Source organism: Carassius gibelio, chromosome B24 (assembly GCF_023724105.1).
Source record: "Carassius gibelio isolate Cgi1373 ecotype wild population from Czech Republic chromosome B24, carGib1.2-hapl.c, whole genome shotgun sequence".
Taxonomy (NCBI): domain Eukaryota; kingdom Metazoa; phylum Chordata; class Actinopteri; order Cypriniformes; family Cyprinidae; genus Carassius; species Carassius gibelio.
Window position 1 is genome coordinate 1921133 of NC_068419.1, and position 21728 is coordinate 1942860.

General features: G+C 34.4%; 1 protein-coding gene across 1 annotated transcript in view; it reads right to left on the reverse strand.

The window, feature by feature from the left end:
• The window catches only part of kcnh2b (potassium voltage-gated channel, subfamily H (eag-related), member 2b), a 151248-nt gene extending 131614 nt beyond the window's left edge, over window positions 1-19634 (reverse strand). Inside the window, exons 1-2 of the mRNA XM_052596531.1 lie at window positions 18527-19634; window positions 5758-5988 (exon numbers count right to left, since the gene is read on the reverse strand). Coding sequence (XP_052452491.1) covers window positions 5758-5988; window positions 18527-18602 — 307 coding nt within the window. The 5' untranslated portion in view covers window positions 18603-19634. The remainder of the gene's footprint in view (window positions 1-5757; window positions 5989-18526) is intronic.
• Between the last annotated feature and the right edge of the window lie 2094 nt (window positions 19635-21728).

Sequence of the window (21728 nt, forward strand, 5' to 3'; positions counted from 1 at the left end):
ATGCGCAGTGTTTAACGGCACGCACAGGCCACACAACGTGATGCACAGGAATTATTGTAAGTTGTGTTGTTACAGTACCAAAATTTCTGTATCCGGCACCAATACCAGTCAAAATCCACGGTTCTCAGTACCAAAGGAAAACACAAAAAAACATGCACATTTTAAAATACATTACTTTTATTAATAAAGTCAAACAAAAATAAAATGTACAAAAAAATGCCATTCTTTATACTTATTTAAAATTGTGTTTGGAAAACATTTTATGATGGATAAGATGGCACCAGTACTTAAAAAAAAAACCTAGTACAGTAACAGTTTAATCTGTTTTAGTACTTGACCTTGTCTTTTGACAACACAACTAATAATGATAGATAGATAGATAGATAGATAGATAGATAGATAGATAGATAGATAGATAGATAGATAGATAGATAGATAGATAGATAGATAGATAGATAGATGTAAACCAGACACAGAATCATTAATTTACCATATGAAAACTACAGAAATAAATTAGCACATGACAATGATTGGATGATGACACTACACTGTGTACATTCTAACAACTGGAGACTTCCTAAAACTCTACAGAGTTAATTAAAACCCAAATGAATATCAATAGAGTGCTGCCTGGCGGGTTCCTGGGGTAGTCAACAAATTAGACATCTATAAAACCTCAGTATGTGTTTCCTCCTCCGGCTGTGGACAGAGATCTCCAGGGGAGCGTCTCAGTATCCGACCCCAGCGTGAGGCTCTGATGATGGGATCAGTGCACAGGGCAGCGTGGGGCTCAGCTCTGGAGCTCAGACTCTGAGCCTGATCTCTTAGACGCCCGACTGATCTCACACAATCTCCAGCTGCTCTTCTGATGGAGACCGAGCTCATGACACACTACACTAACTGGATTTAGACAAAAGTTAAGCAAGATTCAGCTCAAGTTTAAGTTAGGGTTATTTGAAGAGATCATAATTATTGCTATAATTACATAAAAAAAATAATAATAATGGAAATATATATTTCTATTGTATTATACAGTATTTCTCGAATAATAATGATAAACATTATTTTTTAAGAAACATGATATTGCATTTGTTTTCATGTTTTAATTTAAACAGTACATTTCAGTTTTCCAGAGATTTGTTTGCCAAAAAATGACAGAAATTATTCAAATTTAATTGGATTATGTTTAGGGTGGCAAAGGGGTCGAATATTTTTGGTACATTTTCCAAATTTTCTGAAGGTTTCCAAAAAATCCTGGAAAGTTTCCTGATATTTATTTGAAATTCTCTGCCACTTTACAACCCTAATAATATTTTAAAATATATAAATTCTATTACATTTTATGCCTTCATTTGATTACTACAATTTTTGATAATACACTGGTATTAAATTATAAAACACAGAATCCAGAAAAATTAGAATTAATAAAACAGAATTAATATTAATTAATTAATTATCAATATATTTGGGACCCTGGTTTATTAGTAGCAATAGCCAAAAATACATTGTTTGGGTCAAAATTATCGTTTTTTCTTTTATGCCAAAAATCATTAGGATATGAAGTAAAGATCATGTTCCATGAAGATATTTAGTACATTTCCTACTGTAAATATGGCAAAACTTAATTTTTGATCAGTAATATGCATTGCTAATAATTCATTTGAACAACTTTAAAGATGATTTTCTCAATATTTAGATTTTTTTGCTCCCTCAGATTCCAGATTTTCAAATAGTTGTATCTCAGACAAATATTGTCCTCCGAACAAACCACACATCAATGGGGAGATCATTTATTCAGATTTCAAATTGTGTATAAATCTCAACTTTTAAAAAAATTTACCCTTATGACTGGTTTTGTGGTCCAGGGTCACATTTAGAAATGTAATATACTTATAAATTGGTAAAGTTTTATGAATTCAATTGACTTGTCATGCATTTTGATTATTAAAATTAAATTCAGCCAGTAAAATCCAGAAAACGTTTAATTGAAAATTGAACTTGACAAAAAATAAATAAATCAGAATTTTTGAAAAAATGTAATGGGTTATTTTAGAAACTCAACTAATTGTATGCATCACATTTTAAAGGTCTCATGTCATTTCCCATGATCTGAAGTTACAGCCTGCGCTTCTGGATCACATCAACACTCTCTCACAAATGTGGGAGAAAAACTGAACTTGCAGATGAAACGTGAGATGAAAGTCAAATGGATTTCTGTTCTTTTTGGGAATGGTAAATGTCAGGCTAAAGCTCGGGAGAGGCCACGGCTCATTTCCATGGGTGGCACGATACAGCTCTGTTGTCAGAGCGGACGCTCCGGACCACATGTCAGCATTTCCTTCAGCTTGTTCTTCCAACAGAGACACTGAAAATGCTTTTGTAAGCCCTTCAAGACTCACAATACCCTGTGAACAAGCTTCACAAGAAGAGTCTGTTCACGTTTGGTTGGCAGGTTTTCTCAGTCAGGTCCATGCTAACGGCCAGATATGATCAATAACTACAACTGCGCCAAACTCAATAAACTGAACAGAGAAAGAGTCGGCTTATCAGATATGACTGGAATTGTAAATGCAGTGCAACTGATAATATGCAAAATGCTATGCAATTTATATTTTATATATAGTATAAGCAGTTTTTTATGAAATAAATACTTTTGATGAATTTATTTTGAAGGTGTTTCTTTTAGAAAACCATGCACTGATGATTCATTCTCAATAAGACCAGAAATGTTGATTAAACAGCCCAATATGATCAATATGAGAACCACACTTACACCCAGTGAATGCAAGCGAGTAACGCACAGAGTCAAATATTGCTTGGCTCTTAATGAAGGAGGTTCCTGCCAAGAATCTGGCCGTAAACGTGAGCCCACGAGACAGGTGCAGCCCATGCAGACGATAATCTACAGAACACTACTCAAGCAAATGAAACCGGCTATTTTTAGGAAACTGCTATCACAAAGCTGCTGTAGGGAAAAATAATCAGATCCCTGAGGTCATGAAGGTGAGGTTTCTGCTCAAAGGGTCACTGCAGAGCTACGACTGAGTTTGGACGTCAACAATGTTGCTCTAATACAGTCAACACCAAGAGCAGCTGGTAACGTCTCACGGTTCAGTTAAGCCAAGTCGATCACACAATTCCTGGAAAACACGGCTAGCAAGCGGAAAAGCGTCCTGACATTCATCACATGCTGGGAGGAAAGTGTTATTGTGTAGCATCAACTGGGCCTTGTGATTTCTGCAATACAGAAAATATGGATATGAACAAGTGTCTGTGAATCTAGCACTGTGTAGAAATGTGAAGTCTGCATGTTCTGTGTGAATGAGTGGCACAGTTTGGTCTACTTCACAGTCAAGCACACGTGACGCTCATGGAGGGTTTCCAGCATCTTGCATCATTATATTAGAAAATGAACATATTAACTTCATCTCCAGAGCTACCTGAGCAAACACTATAAACAAATGCACACAGGAACAACCCATAGAAAATTCATACAGATTCAAAACAGAAAATACAGAATTTATTAAAAAAAAAATTTCACCAAACAGAATTTTGGAGCAAATAAAGAAAAAATAAGGAGAAAAAAAAAAAATACAACAAATTTCAAAGGGCCATTTTCTTTATTTTATACATGCTTTTGGATATTATACATGATTTTTAATTACTAAAATGTATTTTAATCCAGAAAAATATCACAAAATAGAGTTAAGGACAAATAAAATGGAATTCGGAACCAATTAGAACAGATTTCATAAGGCCCTAAAATGTCATTTCTGTTAAACTTTTAATAAACTGCTGCTAGATTTGATAAGTTTAGTTTACCCATGTTTTTGGATAGTAAACATGCGTTTTAATTACTAAAATGTATTTTGATCCAGAAAAAGATCACAAAACAGAATTTAAGAACAAATAAAATAGAATTTGGAACCAAAATTTGGAACAAATTTTTGGAACAAATTGAATTAAATTTGGGGGGGGGACTACAACAAATTTCACGGGACCATACAAATGCCATACAATGTTAATAAATTGTTGTGAAATTGTAAAAATATCATGACTCTCATTAATTATAACATTTCAAGTTTCTGTAAACTTTTAATAAACTGTTCGCAAATTATATTCATCAATTCATGACTTTGTTAATTAGACTTGCTTTTCGATTACTAAAACTTCATTTAATCATTGATACAGTACAGAAAAGAAAATAATAAAAAATAATTTGGAAAAAATAAATAAAACAGACTTTGCAAAAGAAAGAAATAACTCAAAAGAGAGATTTTATAGTGCCCTATATCAGAGCAGATGAAGCTGATTGAGAAGCCAGTGCACTAAATATTACAGTAGGTTGTGCTCTTTTTACCCTGGCTCTTTTCACACGTTAGCTTCTCTCACTTTCACTGTCTTCCTCGTTTTCATGGGTAATGCACCCGAGTTGGGTTTAAAACTCAGAGTGATTGATTAAGTGCCGGTCAGATCAGCGACGGACAATAGAGAGTAGGAAAGGGCAATCCATCACGATGAAGGCTGATGCCAACGCACAGCACACCAGATAAATGGCTGCACGAAAAGCAGGTAAGGGAAGAAGGAGAAGAAGAAAGAAAGTTTCCTCCTCTCCGCTCACGAGGGGAAAGATCGGAATCCCCGTTTCTGGAGCAGCACGGTTTTTCCACCTGAATTATGCATGAGTGAATCAAAGTGTGTGTCGTCATCAAGGCCTCATTCTAGATTCTGTGTGTGTGTGTGTGTGTGTGTGTGTGGGTGGATGCATATGTGTGTGTGTGTGTGTTTCAGATAGATGGCAGCTTTCATCGTTGAGTCAGAAGCTAACAGAGGAGAGAAACAAAACGTGAGAGGCTTCTGAATGTGGGATTTGTATTGGGATTTTGATTTCTAATTAACCAACGTGTTTAAACCCTGAAATAGTAACTTGAAGCACCACCTGTTAATATTGAAGTCATTTAGTATTTTTAGAATTTATATTTCAATAATATTGCTGCATGAACTAGTTCAATCATATTCAAACATTGCTTTGAGTAAAAAGGTTCACTGCAGTTAAGTCATTAGTAACCACTAAACTGTTCTGTTTAACAAGGTATGCTCATGTCCTGTTCCTGCGGGGATCAGGAGGGTGCTGGGTACGGGACGAACACCAAACAGACAGCCGAACACATAAACAGTGGAAACTATGAGGGCTAGCGTGATGCTGTGCAGTCCACAGCTGCACAAGAACATCAACCATCAGCTGAGAGCAAACATCTGCTGTCACGAGACTCACAAAACCTGCACGTCATGTTTGTGTGATTTCACCGCATCACAGAAACTAACCACTCACAATCCAGCTCAGCCAGGAGCTGATTTGCATAATGGCTTCAGTAAATAAGCACTAAAACAATACGGACATCACATAAACGACGCCACCTGCAGGCGCAGCCAATCCTCTCTTCAAATCTCTCTCCAGAAACTGATCTATGAGACATTGTTCGATCAAACCAGAGTTGTTGAGCTGAAACAGTTGAAGTAATCGCACAAGCAAAACAAACAAACCGCTTCAGATTCCCAGGTAAGAAAACATGCAGTTGTGTTCAAAACTAGCATGAGATTCAACACTCAACAAAACAGAACAACAGAAGGCCATCTGCCTTGACTTGCTTTGCATTAAACCTGAGAAACACCCTGCTAAAAAAAGCAATTGCTGTAGAAAGGTTCTAATGAAACGCTGGCACCCTGTGGATTAATAAGCGGCTGTGTTTGTCCTACCGTCCTTCCTGTAGAGCGCTATCTCCACCTTCCTCTCTTCTGACCCCAGCAGCGCTTGTGCCATCTGTGCGATGGCCAGCCTCTTGGTGTGTGGGCCGTACAGGAAGTTGCAGGTGCAGGGCTTTTGCATGATTTCAGCCCTCGTGTAGCCGCACATGTGACAGAAGCCATCGTTACAGAAGATGATGGCGCAGTTCTCCACCCGTGCATTGGCTATGATGAACTTTCTACCTAGAAGAGAGAGAAAACAGCCTCTTTAGTGTGTGTATAATCATGGGGCGTTTGATGATTGGTTTGCAAAATGAGCTTTCTTCAGATTGGTGCATTGATTATGAAGTCAGGTCCACTTTGCAGATTTTTCTGGCAAAATAATTAAATAATAATAAAATAAAAAAGTAAATTAAAATAAATTAAATTAAAATGTATTTATATAAAATATTTATATAAGCATTAAAAATTATTTATATACTATTAAATGTATAACAAAATTAAGAAAGAAAGAAAGAAAGAAAGAAAGAAAGAAAAAGAAAGTTAATTGAATACTATTTTACAAAAATATATTTTATTTATAGAAATTATTTATGTACAATTAAATTAAAAGAAAGATATGAAAAACCTAAAGATTAATAAATAAAATAAAAAAACACAAAAAATTCAAATTTATAAAAATGTAAAAATATTTACATAAATGTTTTAAGGAATTTATTTAGAATTTTTTAAATATCATTTTATCTAAAAATAAAAATAAAAAAAGTTTCTTTATACCTTATTTTATGTTCTTTTCTAAATTTTTTCATAAATTTTTCCATTTACAAAAGAAATTACTATAATACACTGTAGTAATTTACAACAAAGATAATAATAGAATAGAATAGAATAGAATAGAATAGAATAGAAAAGAATAACTGATAAAACGTTACTGATTGCTTTGTGGTTTTCACCTCATTTTTTACAAAAAATTTAACTAAAAGTGATTGATTTTAATGTTCTAATTTCTAACTTTGTGGGTGTATTTTATTTATTATATTTAACTTTATATTTTAATATAACTGTAATCTTAAATTTAATTCATTTTACAAACAAAGTTTAATTTAACATTGCTTTTTTTTTTTTTTTTTTTTACAACAAATTAAACCAATAGTGATTCACATTCTTTAATGGCTTTTTAATTGCTCGTCTTTTTTGAGTTCATATACTAAATTTCAGTTGATCTTCTTTTAATTTCTAATTTACATATCGATTTGTGGTCTTTTCTTGCATCTGCATAAAACTAAAGACTAAAATCTCCAGTAAAACTACAAGTTCTCAGTTCTGTAGCAGTGCAATGATGCCATTTTCTTGCAGATCTACTTTCTCCGAAGGCCACTTATTAGTCAAGGCCTCTTGTGATCTGTTCTCGCCCTCTTTGACACTTAGAATGAATCAAACTGGTTTAAACATCCCTTTAAGACTTCTTTATGTAAATGACCTCTGCTCTGTAACTTTCGATTGTAGGGTCGATACAGAGATGAATGGATTTGCCTCAGTGACAAATTAACAACAAAAGTCCATTACTGAGAGAGAGAGAGTGAAGTTTGAAGCAAGCACCCAGGGCCGAGCGACTCTCTTTACAGTCCTTGAATAAGATTTATCACTGACGCTTTTCTGAGGACATCCAAATATGGGATGGAAATTACTAATATGGGAGGTTTCCAGTTAAGTGAGGTGAGCCACTTATGGCTGCGCTCCAGATCTGATACATTACAGACTGTAATTTCAGCATGTAATACAAGCATCTGACAAACTCTTATCATCAATTTACACTGCCTTTTTTGGGAGAAACATTTAATGTCTACACACTTACAGATAACGTCATCATGATAAATTACCATTGAAGAAACTAGCTTGACACACCACTAAACATAATAACTAAAGTATACCTAAATATGCACTTTAAATGTTTCTATTTAAAAATGTGTTATTGTTTTTTTGTATAATAAAAATAATTATGATAATAATACATAAAAGAGAAATGGGATGAAAATAATTAAAATAATATTTTGCTTATTTTTACTATATAAAGACAAGAAAAACAAGGAAAATTATTCTACTAATATTTTTCTTGTTTTTGTAAGATTTCCTAGAATCTCTAATTGTATACAATGAAAAGCAAGCGGAAAATAATTAACATACTTTATTGTTTTTGTAAGGTTCACTAGAATTTTTTACTGTGTGAAAATGAGTAACAAAAATATATATATATATATATATATATATATATATATATATATATATATATATATATAACAAAATTTACCCCATAATTATATTACTGTGTGAAAATGAGAAACGAGAATTATATATATATATATATATATATATATATATATATATATATATATATATATATATATATATATATATATATATATATATATATATATATATAATTTATTCCTTTTTTTTAGCAAAATTCACACCATAATTATTTTAATGTGTGAAAATGAGAAAAGAGGAAAAAAATATAATATATATTTTTTTTTTTTTGTTGTTTGTTTTTTTGTTTTTGTTTTTGTTTTGAGAAACTAAACTTTTTATGAGAAACTAAAGGAAAATAATAAAAAAATATTTTTTTCTTGTGTTTGCAAGATTCATCCTTGGATTATTTTACCATGGTAAAATGAAAAACAATAGGAAAATAATTATATAAATATATATTTTTTATTGCTTGTGTGATATTCACCCCCAAATCTTTTTCCTTTCTCGTCTACGTCACTAAACATCCTCAGAGTAAATCAGCAGGTAACTCCTGCAGAATGAAATGAAACTCCATGGGTTAATTTAACATTGCTGACTTCACTTTCTCATGAGAAGCGTCTCTGTTTCCGGGTTTGGCTCTCAGTTACCGTTTGCAGTGTTTGTGTCCCGTGAGAGATAACAGATCTCTCCAGAACATCAGGAAAGTGAGACGAGCGAGACTCTTCAGACTCTTTTACTGCTGTGGCTCTCGGCTAGTGATTCAAACACATTCTGTGTGAAATGGCACGAGTTCCCGTGTGACGCTCGTGTGAAGGTCAGCCCCTCGTGACCGTCCCGTACTGTACATGTATCTGTCCCGGTGATGAAGCGTGTGTGTTAATGTGCTTTTTGTTCGGTCTTGAGTTTGAGGTTTAGCAGAAGCCTGAGTCAAGCAGCAGCTGTTCTGTAGTTTATAACTGAATGAAAAGCTTGTGTTTGGCTAGAGAAAAGGTCATTTGTACACCTTGTGCATGTGGGTTTTATTAAAAGTGCAAAAGTACACCAACAGTTTAAATTATATATTTTAAATTATATAGATTTTTGGTTCAGTGTTGATGTAAATATTGTTTATAAAAAAAAATTAAAAAAAATTATTAAACGTATTAAGTTTATAAATAAAAAACACACACCTGAAATTAGAACGTAACAATAATCACTGAAGGTTTAATTTTTACTTAATTTACTTTAATTTGAATTTTTTTGCTTTTATGGGTAATATACAATTTTAATAAAATTATAAAGTTTATAAATAAAAAAAAGTTTAATTTTGACCAAAAATATACACCTTGTGCGTGTATTTTTTATTAAAAGTGCAAAAGTACACCTACAGTTATATATTATAAATTATATATTTTAAATTATAAAAAAATTTGGTTCAGCGTTGATTTAAATATTGTTTGTAAAAAAAAAAAAAAGTAATTAAATTTAAATCACTGAAGGTTTCATTTTTACTTAATATTAGATTCATTTTATTTTGGTTTTGTGGGTAGTATACAATTTTAATAAAATTATTTACCAAAAATGTAATCATTTAAATTTTGTCTGTAAATAAAAACTGTTTATAAAATCTGAAATTACACAAAAAATCTCAAATGATCCATTTGGGCTGATGTGCATATATCTGTGAGGGAGAACAATCAAATAAAACAAACTAATCTTCAGTAATAATTGAAGCTGTAAGCATGTAGCACCATAGATGACATCTTTATCTGCTTGTAGTGAAGGGAAATCTTTAGCGCTGCACTGGTGGCCGTTAGGTGATTAGTAACAGAGCGGCGCAGGATTGACACGTTCCTCCAGGCAACAGTAAAAACAATCACTACAGAAGCTGTTGTGTTCCTGACGCCTTTAGCAGCTGCTCCACACTGAGACACAACACACAACACACACACTGTCTCTGTCCAGCTCTCGGTCCATCTGTCTCCCTCAAATGAGAACATTTACCGTCATTAATATTTCTTATTGGCCTTGGCGAGTGTTAAAATGGGAGGCTAGGTGAATGTGAACAGATGGGAAACATAGAGGCCGTAACCTTACGAAACTCCTGGAGAGACATTAGCATTACAGTAAACACAAAAAAAAAACGTTATGTGCAGTTCGTGAACTGTTCAACTCAATATATCCAGCAGATCGAGGTGTGCTGGAACATAGAGGACAGACAGAGACGAGATAGACGTTTAAAATGAGCCATTAGATGCCACAGTACTATACTATGAGAACAATCTCTCTCCATTTTCACAAAATGCTAGATTTTATCCAGAACAGTCAGTCTGGATATTAAAAGCATCCTTCCTCCTGAGAGGAACCAGAACCTCAGTTTACTTCCATCGGCATTTTGTTAATGCATTTAAGTTAGTAAAGGAAAACAATATTAACTTGTTTAACTGCACTCTTGGTTTGATGGCGATAAAAAAACAATAACCATCTCAATGGAGAACCACGTGACCAGGAAGGCTGGAAGTGGAATGTTTGCCAAATAATATGTATGTTATGTAAAATAATAAATAAACATAATTATATATGTAAATACATAAGTTAAAACAAATATAAAAAAATTATATAAAAAAAAAATCATCATGAACATTACGCAAAAATGGACTGTACAATATATATTAAAAGAAATTAATATGAAAATATTAATTCATAAGTATATTAAAATATTAAAATATATATATTAATAAGTTTATATAAGTTAGTTATTTTTTAGCATAATGTACATATCAACGTTATATATAAATATATTAAAAAAAAAAAATCTATATATTTTTTTGCATAATCTATATATTAACTTAACATACAAATATATGTCAATATGTACAGAATGTAAATTAGGTAAAAAATAAATGTTTATATTAATTTATAAGTAGTGCTGTCAAAAGATTAATCAGGATTATTCGCATCCAAAATAAAAGTTTTTGTTTGCATAATATATGTGTGTGTTCTGTGTGTATTTATTATGTATATATAAATACACACACATACAGTATATATTTTGAAAGTATTTACATGTATATATATATATATATATGTCTGTATGTATATCCATATAATTTATATTATAAATAAATATATTTAGAATATAAATTTTTTTTTTCTGAAATATATACGTAAATTATAAAGAAACAGTACACGTACATATATTATGTAAAGGAAAACTTTTTATTTTGGATGCAATTAATCGTTTGACAGCACTGCTTATAATGTATTTATATTTTATTTATATACATTTTATATTTTTATACATTTTAATATGTATTACATTAATATGTACAGTTAGCAAATTAGGTTAAATTAAATATATTTATATTAACTTGCATGTATATTTTTATGTATTATTTAAGAGTACAGTGTGTACAGTGCATAAACATAATGTATACAAATTTTTAAATATGTATTTCTTCATAAGTTAATATGTCTATCATGTAAAATAATTAATATAAAAATATATATGTGTAAATATGTTTGAAATTATTTTTAGAAATGATTCTAAACAGAATCTATAAACATTTGCATGTTTTCCCAAACACAGTGGATAGCAACGGCAACTACTCTCATATTAGGAGCTGAAAGCACATACAAATTAGCCCAAAAACGACCACACATAAGAGCAATGGATTAGTAAAAGCTTCAGCTTTGTGGAAATATGCTGACCTTTCTGTGGTGATTTAGACGCTAAGTTCTGATTAGATAAGCCACGTACAAAGCTGCCAAGATAAATATTGAAACAACTACTGATTAGCCATACAAATACATTTAGTGTGTGCTACAGAGTATTGCACAAGAAAATAAAAAAGACAACCAACAACAACAAAAAATCCAACTTCCCTGGACTGATGGGAAACTTCAGGCAACAGAGAGAGGAATCAACAGGAAGTGATTGAATCTAGCGCTGATACTGACAGTGAGAAATACATCAAGCGCCTCTCTTCCCCTCAGTAGGAGTGGTGTCAACTGCATTTATCCTTTAAGTGCTTTTACATGATGGATGCTAGCACCTTCAAAAGGCCATCAGATAAAGGCCAGAAGCAAACGCTGGAGTCTTGAGTAAATGACAGACGCTTCACGGGTCAGAAGGGAGATTTTTAAAGGTGAGAGTTTCTGTGTGCAATACAGAGGTGACGTTTGCTCACAGAGATGCTACTTTCACTGCGGCAGATAACAGCTCTTTCTCTCCGCTGTGGACGCATTTAACAAGTTTTAGATGCTCCTTTTGGATTTCTGATGAGAGTTAACCCATGCCTGAATAAAGTCAATAAAGTTGCTGATAAGTCTGCCACACTTTTTCATCTGTAAATGTTTTCAGGTGAATAAAGACACCTATAATACAAGCAGACAACCCATCAAAGAGCTTTTTACAATATGCTAGATAATCTTGCATGTGGATATCTCGGTTTATAGAAATGTCATTGTTTAAAATCTAAAACATTTAGATAAAGGTAGCCATTTGCATAGAGTGTATTTGTCTTAATTTAGAAAATATCATGCTATCTGTTTCTATAGTGTTTTTAACAACAAATATTTTTGATAAATGTACTTAGAAATGATTATAAATGATACATAATAAATTACATTTTAACAAAAAAAAGTCATTTTATTTTCATTTTCAGTTTTTAAATTTATTTTAATATTTTAAATAAAATATTAAATGAGTTTGATTAAAAAAAAGAGCAGGTAAAAACTTTAAAAACAATAAAATAATTTACTTAAAATAAAAAATAATTTGACAAAAAAAAACAAAGAAAAAACAAAGGAAACTTAATTAAAAGACCTTAATTATGTCTGCATGTAAATTCATGCATCACAAGAAATGAATCACTGGCACCTGTCACGCTACAACAGACTGCTGTTATTTTATTTATTTATTTATTTTATTAGTTTAATTTTTAACTATGCATAGGACATGGAAAATGACAGCTAAAAAGACAAGAGAAACGCCACTGTTATTTTTACTGTGACTGCAAATCTGAAGCTCATTTTTCAATCTAACTTGCGGCGGAGACTGGGTTTTAATTGTTTGGATATCTAATCTTGTGATCTGCACACTGAGTAAACACTACTGATGGAAAAATGGCCATTATCGGACCAATCCAGCAGGTGTTTGGGTTCCTCCTCAGACTAACATAAGAAGAAAGAACTTCAGTGAGTGTCCTGAAAATAGAGCGAACTTCTGAAGAAACCACAGAGGAATAAAAGCAGTTCTGCAAAAACAGTCTTAATCTTGAGATTAGAAAGCGGGATCCTCATGGTCTCATTGTCTGACATTAGCAGGCTGAACAAGCAGCAGACGGTACACTTCAGAGAAACAGCCACAGGCGCTCTGAAGAAAGACAGAGTGGGTTGCATAAGAGGAACTTTAACATAAGTGTGTGCGTGTTTGTGTCAAGCCTATATACAGAACGAGCAAACACCACGACCAAAATAAGATGCATCACTGAAGAAGGAGAGACAGATTGACTGAGGGAAACCGAGAAAGAATGAACGAATCGGAGAAAACACCCTTGATGCATTATAATTAACATCTCTTGAGTTCTCAGCTGTCTCTTTAGAGGAGGTTTAAACCCATCTCCACCACCTTTGAGTCAAGGGCTAATAAAAACCAAAGAACAGTCCGTCAAGGCTTTAAAGGAACAGATCACTCAAAAAGAATGGCAAGCTGATCTCTGATGTCAACATGACTGACAGAATAGTTATAAAAGCTTTTAGTTTCACAGATATGAACTGGTGCATTAAAAAACCTTAAACACTGTCCTGAGGACCTCTAAGGAATGAAGCCAATCTATATATAACTATATAGTTAACTCAAAAAACTAAGATAAAGAGAGCTAGATGTTAATATTTAATCAATATTTAATATTTAATAATATTAGATTTGAATGAATTTTACACTAGATGAATGCATTGATATACAAAAATCATATCTATATTAATACATTACATATGTGTGTATTAAACACACATTAGTATTTTATGTGTTAAGTTATTTTCCGCATTAGGCATATCATTCAATCTCTCAGATTACAGTGTTTTTCTCGCATGCAGTGCATCAGAGTCACTAACAAACACTGAGAAAGAAAGGCACATTTGAATGGATGAAAGTGAGCTCATCTTGGTCTTTTATCTGTGAGGAAAGAACAAGCCGTGTCTCCTGAGAAAAGAGAACAATGCATTTAGCGATGAGCAGCACCTGAAAGACGACGGCACAGGAAACAGCAAATCCTCTTTGTGTGGCTTTAACAAGGAGGAAAGCGAATCTAGTTAATTGCACGTGTGTCTTTAAGGGTTTTACACAGGTGTTAGTGTGCTCTCTCTCCTGCCAGCTTGTCTTGCAGATGCAAACTTGAGCCTGTTAGAGACTGTTAGACGCAAGCCCACACCAATACAACAGCCATATGTGCATGCATATGCATATACATATGCAAAACAGCATGCATGCAAGCTGAGCTAAAGAGCAGATGCAATCACCAAGATCTTATATGCAACCGAACTCCTCATCTTGACTTGTTTGGGACACGTCCTGCTCTGTAATTTAAACCGTACACCATGTTTCTTTATCTCTCTGACATGTAAATAATGTAACGCTGTCCTGCACACTAGTATCAGTGCAAATACATCAACTGCAGTACAGCCAAATCTCTACAAACTAATGCTAGGTGTAGGAGTTTGTGGATTAGAGAACAGGAGCGAAAAAGGCAGAAAGGGAGAAGACAAAGTAGAATGGACACCTGTACCACGGTGAAATTTAATCACACCAACTCCTCTGACAGCATGCCGATAAGACTGTGATCTCACCCGCTCTCCATTACAGCGAGAGAGAGAGAGAGAGAGAGATGGCATAGCAACCACTCTGCATCCCAGAATACTGGCTGAAGTAGACCATGACAACTCAGCAGCTATGTGACAGCGAAGCAGGCGATGGAAAAACACAACTTTATATAGAAAACTATAAATACCCCACCTTAATGCTGAGCAAAGTTCAGTGCAGTGGGGAAATGTGCATCTCAGACTCTCCTCTGATGCTTCTGTCCTCTAAAGACTTTATGATACGAGATTTAAACGACAATGAGATGAGATGAAAGAACAGGAGAAAGTAGAACGCTGTTCATGAATAGTTGGGAGAATGGAATGGGTGTGGATAGATAGATAGATAGATAGATAGATAGATAGATAGATAGATAGATAGATAGATAGATAGATAGATAGATAGATAGATAGATAGATAGATAGATAGATAGATAGATAGATTATATATTTATAATGCATACATAATAATTTGAATACGTTTTATATTTATGTTCAATTGTAGACGACGCAAATGGACGGATAGAACAATAACCCACATGCAGACAATGGATAGATAGTCAATAGATGGATGAATTGCAACAGAAGGAGGAATAGAAAGAGTTCTGGCTCTCTCTCGGGACTCGGTCTCTCTGGCAGTGTCTTCAGCAGTTGCCACAGTGATGCTCGTGTTGCTGTTGTTCTCTGTTGGTCTCACGGCTCTGTGAATTCGTGTTTGGTTCTGACCTCACGCTTCAGAGACACTGGGCAACAAATATCACCTAAAAACGGCCGTATCAGCCACGAATGCACTTGTGGGAAACACATATGAGCCACTTTTATTTTTGGGTTATTGTTTTGTTGCAGCTATTGTTCTCATCTGACATTTCATCTCATCTACCGAACACCAGAGAGAAAACACTCTGAGTTTTTAATATTCGGCTGAGATATCAAAATCGTGTTTGCACACAATGTTCTTTTTGAAGCGGTCTAGTGTGAGACTTCAAGGCTACAAAAACAGATTCAAGCCTTTTTGAGAGAAACACTAAAGGAGAAACACTAGCAGCTTCTGGTCAGTGTGATGACCACGTGTGATGAAACGCACTTTTGAAGGACTCTTACTCTTCAATACCTCCAAAGCACTTCTCTAAAGCTTGCGATGGGTTTTGACGGAAGGTAATAAATTATTCAAAGCGCCCAAGGGAGAGAAGCGGCATCTTGAAAGAGGAAGGGTAGTGTTAAGGATCAGATGGAAAGTGAAAACATATTGATTTCTGTCACTTCTGACCAAATGATCCAAACCAGACTTGATTTATAGAAATTTAGAACTGTTTCACATGCTTTGGGTCTTCATTATAAACTAATTCATTGTTGAATGTTAAACCGCAATGAAGATAATTTATCATATGTGACCATGGATCACAAAACAACTCTTAAGTAGCAAATGTATATATGTAGCAAAAATATTGTTATGTCCATTTTACTTTTATGCCAAAAATCATTAGGATATTAAGTACAGATCATGTTCCATAAAGATATTTAGTAAATTTCCTACCTTAAATATATCAAAACATAATTTTTGATTAGTAATATGCATTGCTAAGAACTTCATTTGGACAACTTTAAAGGCGATTTTCTCAATATTCAGATTTTTTTTTTGCTCCCTCAGATTCCAAATTTTCAAATAGTCAGATATTGTCCTCCCAACAAACCATACATCAATGGAAAACTTATTTATTCAACTTTCAGGTGATGTATAAATTTCAGTTGTTATCAGTGTGAGCATTTGACACTGAAGCTATGATAAACCAATCAACATAACATGCTAAAAATTAATGCTATGAATGCTCAGAAGAATTGCACATCAGAAAAATATTACCGGGAAGGCTTTAAAGCCGATGCAAATAATGTACTTTGTGACTCTGAATAAGTGCAGTGTCCTGTGAGAGTAGCTCTACCGAGGAGTTAACACTGCTGTGAATGCATGTGTTGTTGTACAGTATATTGAGACGGAGGCACAAGATCTGCAATGACAGAATATTTGCTGTAACACTATACTACGATATTTCTTCAAAACCAGATTGTGGAGACATTTTTATCGCGCACGAACAAAAATCGCCATAACGCACACCCCTATTCAGAATTATGGATTGACATTTACACTACTCTACTATTATTGACAAGGAAGTCTAACTAGAAAGTCTTCATTATCTAAGCAGTCTAAATGTTTGAAATAATCAATGGAAGACGGTCCGAAGAAACATTTGGTATTCCATAGGGAAAACATCCTATTATTCCTCCCTGGAACTGAAACATCAATGCACGAGGCAGTCTTACAAAATTGCCAATTTTTTGCAGTGTTACTCACTAAATGTCACCTTCACTATTTCCCAGCACAAAAGCTGCTTCAGGAAACGAAACAATTCCGTTCTGAGACAGATGGAAATGAAGACTGATCTGCTCTTTGAAAGCCAGTTAGATTTTGGAGGACGCTTGAGTAAGAAGATTCACATCTAAAATGCATTGCATGAATCTCCATGCATGTCATGAATCCATGTGAATCCATCAGGAAAACTGAGGCTAATTAAAGTTTTAGAACTCAAAATCACATGCAAGGAGTAACAGCACAAGCTAATTCAATTCAACTCTAAATTAGGCGACATCAGTTTACATGCATTTATCTCTTCAGACTTAAAATTACATCACATGAGACTCACAAATGAAGTGAATAGTCACCAATGGATGAAAAACTGAAGTTTCTGGAAATCATTTAAGTAGCAAGGAAAATAAAAATAAAATATATGTTAAACACTATCTTTGGATCAGCACCAAACATGTCTAAATAAAGGACGATGTCATACAGAAATTCTCTGGTTCTGCCTCTATAAGATTAATAACATACAGATATTTGATAATATAGCCTATGTGTCCCTGGAGCACAAAAGCAGTCTTAAGTCTCTGGGGAATATTTGTAGCAATAGCCAACAATACATTGTATGGGTCAAAATGATCGATTTTTCTTTTATGCAAAAATCATTAGGATATTAAGTAAAGATCATGTTCCATGAAGATATTTTATAAATTCCCAACTTTAAATATATCAAAACTTCATTTTTGATTAGTAATATGCATTGCTAAGGACTTCATCTGAACAACTTTAAAGATGATTTTCTCAATATTTCGATTTTTTATGCTCCCTCGGATTCCAGATTTCCAAATAGTTGTCCGTTATCTCGGTCAAATATTGTCCTCCTAACAAACCATACATCAATGAAAAGCTTATTTATTCAGGTTTCAGATGATGTATAAATCTTAATGTTATCATTTGACACTGAAGCAATGATACACCTGTTTACACATTAGCAAGTCTCGTGATACCATGTTACGTCGATATATAACATGATACTGAGTGCTATATATTATTTTACCATGTTATTCTCCAAGGTATTTGCAAGAATACCACACTGTAAAGAACAGTAACGTGTAGTTGACATGTTAATGTGTGATTGTATACCTGTTTTGACCTTTAAAACTCGTTTTATTGGAGTAATTGAATTCCCTCAGGTGAATTATGTCATAATATTTCTGACAGGAATAAACCGTTAACGTTCCCTGAAAAGCGCTGTAGAGCCATAACAGCACAAGTCCCAAAAAAACAACAACTTGTAGGCTACTCTGTGTGTGTAACTAATACTGTAAATAAACAAACACTTACTTTTACTTTCGAATTTCCTGATGATTGTGTCGAGGAAAGTGTTTTGCGGCGCAACGTGTCCCCGTCGAACCGGCATCCTCCCGCGCGCAGTCCAGTGGAGCGTCTCGAGCTCAAGCTGACCTTCCCGCCACTCTCTTCGCGCCCTGGGCACGCGAGGCTTCGCACAGCGACAACTTCATCAGCAGCGCTCAACGCTCACTGTCCGGTTTCCGGTTTCCAAACGCGAATGGGGGCTTGTTTACGTCGGGCAATTCCTCAAAACCGATCCCAGGTCCGGTAAAGTGACGCCTTTTGACATGTGGGACGACAGAAACGCGTTCGTGAGGTAACGTAGCCTAAATTCACCATAGATGAGTCCTCGGGTATCCCTTCGTCCAATTAAAGCCCTCTTCTCAGTTTTCATTCACTGAAAAAAAGCCCTTCAGAAAAAAGACGCGCCTTGCTCATGAGGTCGCGCGCTCCTCCAGTTTCGACGGTGACAAACAATCTATTTAACTCTCCTACAAATATCGCTAAACTTAAATAATTAAAATTACAACTATGATTAGGAAGCGCGATGTCTGCGTCCACTTATTTACAAATATCGCTAAATTAGAATAATAATTAGGCTAGTGTTCTGAATAGAAGCGTGATGTCTGCATCTATTTATCTACAAATTTTGCTAAACTTAACGTTACTGTTCTGAATAGGATTGTAGTAGGCTACAGAAAAGCGATATACGCAGTTATGTATATATAAAATAGCGGTATTTCAAAAGCGCAAAACTACAGATAAATAACGATGTAGTTCATTTCAATCCGTGCCATTCGGCTTCTTTCGCAGGTGTCGAACCCTTGATGTCGTCATGCCCTGGGCTTTTGTGTAAATGGCCAGGAATCACGGGTCGCAGATGAAAGGTTAAACTGGGATGCTTCACGCGTGTCCAGACGAGCATCAAGAGCGATCCATGCGCGATCTCCTGACTCACCTGACAGCTGAGATTTTTTGCGCTTTGTTTTCCACCTTCGGCGGAGTCGCTCTCACACTGTACATGATACGTCACAGGCGATGCACGCGCGGCGGACGTGGGGTTTCCCTGCGCCGTCGCGCGCGTGCAGACAAAAGGCGCTCCTCGAGGACATAACGACAGTACTGTGCGTTTGCGTGGAGGTTTTTAATGCAATAACATCGATTTAGCAACTTATTTACAATTAGCGCGATAGGGCAAAACAGTGGAGTTCTACATTCTAAGAGAAATCTCTCTTCATACGATTTGTTTGGGTGCGCGAGATGGGCTTCACAAGGGGGCGTGGCGCTTTTTACCCATATTTAGGCAAACTGAAGCATCCCAGCTGTGAAATCTTCCAGCCTCCTCCCCATCCATCCCTTGCATTCATTATCAGCAAATGATCATGTGGCGAATACACGACACACTTTCACAAGCTGGAAATGCAATAATTAGGATGCATTTGTTCCAAAGGTGTCTGTTTTATTATAGGAAATAAACCCTGATAAGGCTAGTTTAAATGCTGCATCAAAATTTTATCAAAATAGAAGAGAAAACCTGCACTTTATCAATTATTTCGAAATGCATTAATGATGAAAAAATAGTTTCGATTAAAAATCATAAAATTATTTAGTGATGAATAAAATTTTAGGTGGTTAGAATATTAAATTTCACTTGGAAATATAAAATGGCTACAGAATAGACTGAGCACATTTAGAAAAAAAATAATATCGAAAAAATATCAAAAAATATCAAAATATCAAACCAGTGTGTTTAATAAATCTGTCCACTTAAGTAAAACAGCTGATCATAAGACCATTTTTATGAAGCAAAACAAAATAGCTACAAACATTTATTAAAGAAATGATGAAATATGAAAGAAGATTTTCTTTGGCAATAATAATAATTCATTTCTTTATAATCAACAGAGCTAGTATGATAAAGAGCATTTCATTACAATACAATCATTAAAGCCTGAAAAAAGTAATAAATCGTAACATAATTTAAAGGCTGTACAGAATGTAGATCTCGTAGAGCTTTAGGAAATATTACATAGAAAAGATTCAGTCATATAATGACAAGCTACACGAAGAACACTGGACAAACACGAGGACGCAGCATCTGTCCATTCATCAGCGGCCATTCAGCGTCTCGACAGGTCTCCGCCTGGGGAAAGTGCAAAAGTACATCGGTGAATTTGGCAGCTCTGGGAGTATTTTAAGCTGGCATCTTGATGCATACCTTTCTGAAAGTTCACTGTACGCCCTGAGCATAAGCTGCACATGAAAAATTCATTGAATATGCATACAGTGGTCTGAACCAGAGTCAGCACCCACAGTAACATTTAGTCCCTGAAACACTGCAAAAGTGATTCCAAGCTCATTATTTTCTTCTTGTTTTGTTAATTGAGATGTACAATAATACAATTTAATCAGATTTGGAGAAATGTAGCATTGCATTGCTCAGAAATGGATGCTCTGCAGTGAATGGGTGCCGTCAGAATGAGAGTCCGAACAGCTGATGAAAACATCACAATAATCCACAGCACTCCAGTCCATCAGTGAACATCTGGAGAAGACAAAAGCTAAACAATCTATCAATACGTTTTTAACCAAAACATGAGTCCATAATCTACGTATAATAATGCTTCCTCTAGTTGAAAAGTCTGGACAAGGAGAGAAATCTGCTATCATTTACAAACCAAAACAGTTCTGAACGAAAATGTGTGTGGTTTTTGAATTGAGACAACGAGGTTTTGAATTTTTGTTGTTGTTGTTTGTTTTGGGTTATGGTCTCATATTTTAATCAGAAGCAACATTTTTATGTTGTAAACATCTTAATGATGGACTTGTTTCCAATAAAGACACCGCTTTTGTCTTCTCCAGATGTTAACTGATGGACTGTGGATTACTGTGATGTTTTTATCAGCTCTCGTTCTGACGGCACCCATTCACTACAGAGCATCCTTTGATGAGACAGTGATTCAATGCTACATTTCTCCAAATCTGAAGAAGACACAAACTCATCTTAATCTTGGATGGGCTAAAGGTTTTATTTTTGAGTGAACTATTTCTTTAAGTGTTTTTATGGTTAAAACAAACAAAACGTGTGTTTTTCCTTAGAATAAAGTTTATAATAATTTTTTTTTTCTTGTATTAATCATGGACTTAATTTTGATGCTTTTTGGTAGAAAACAATACTTGTCATTGAGTATCT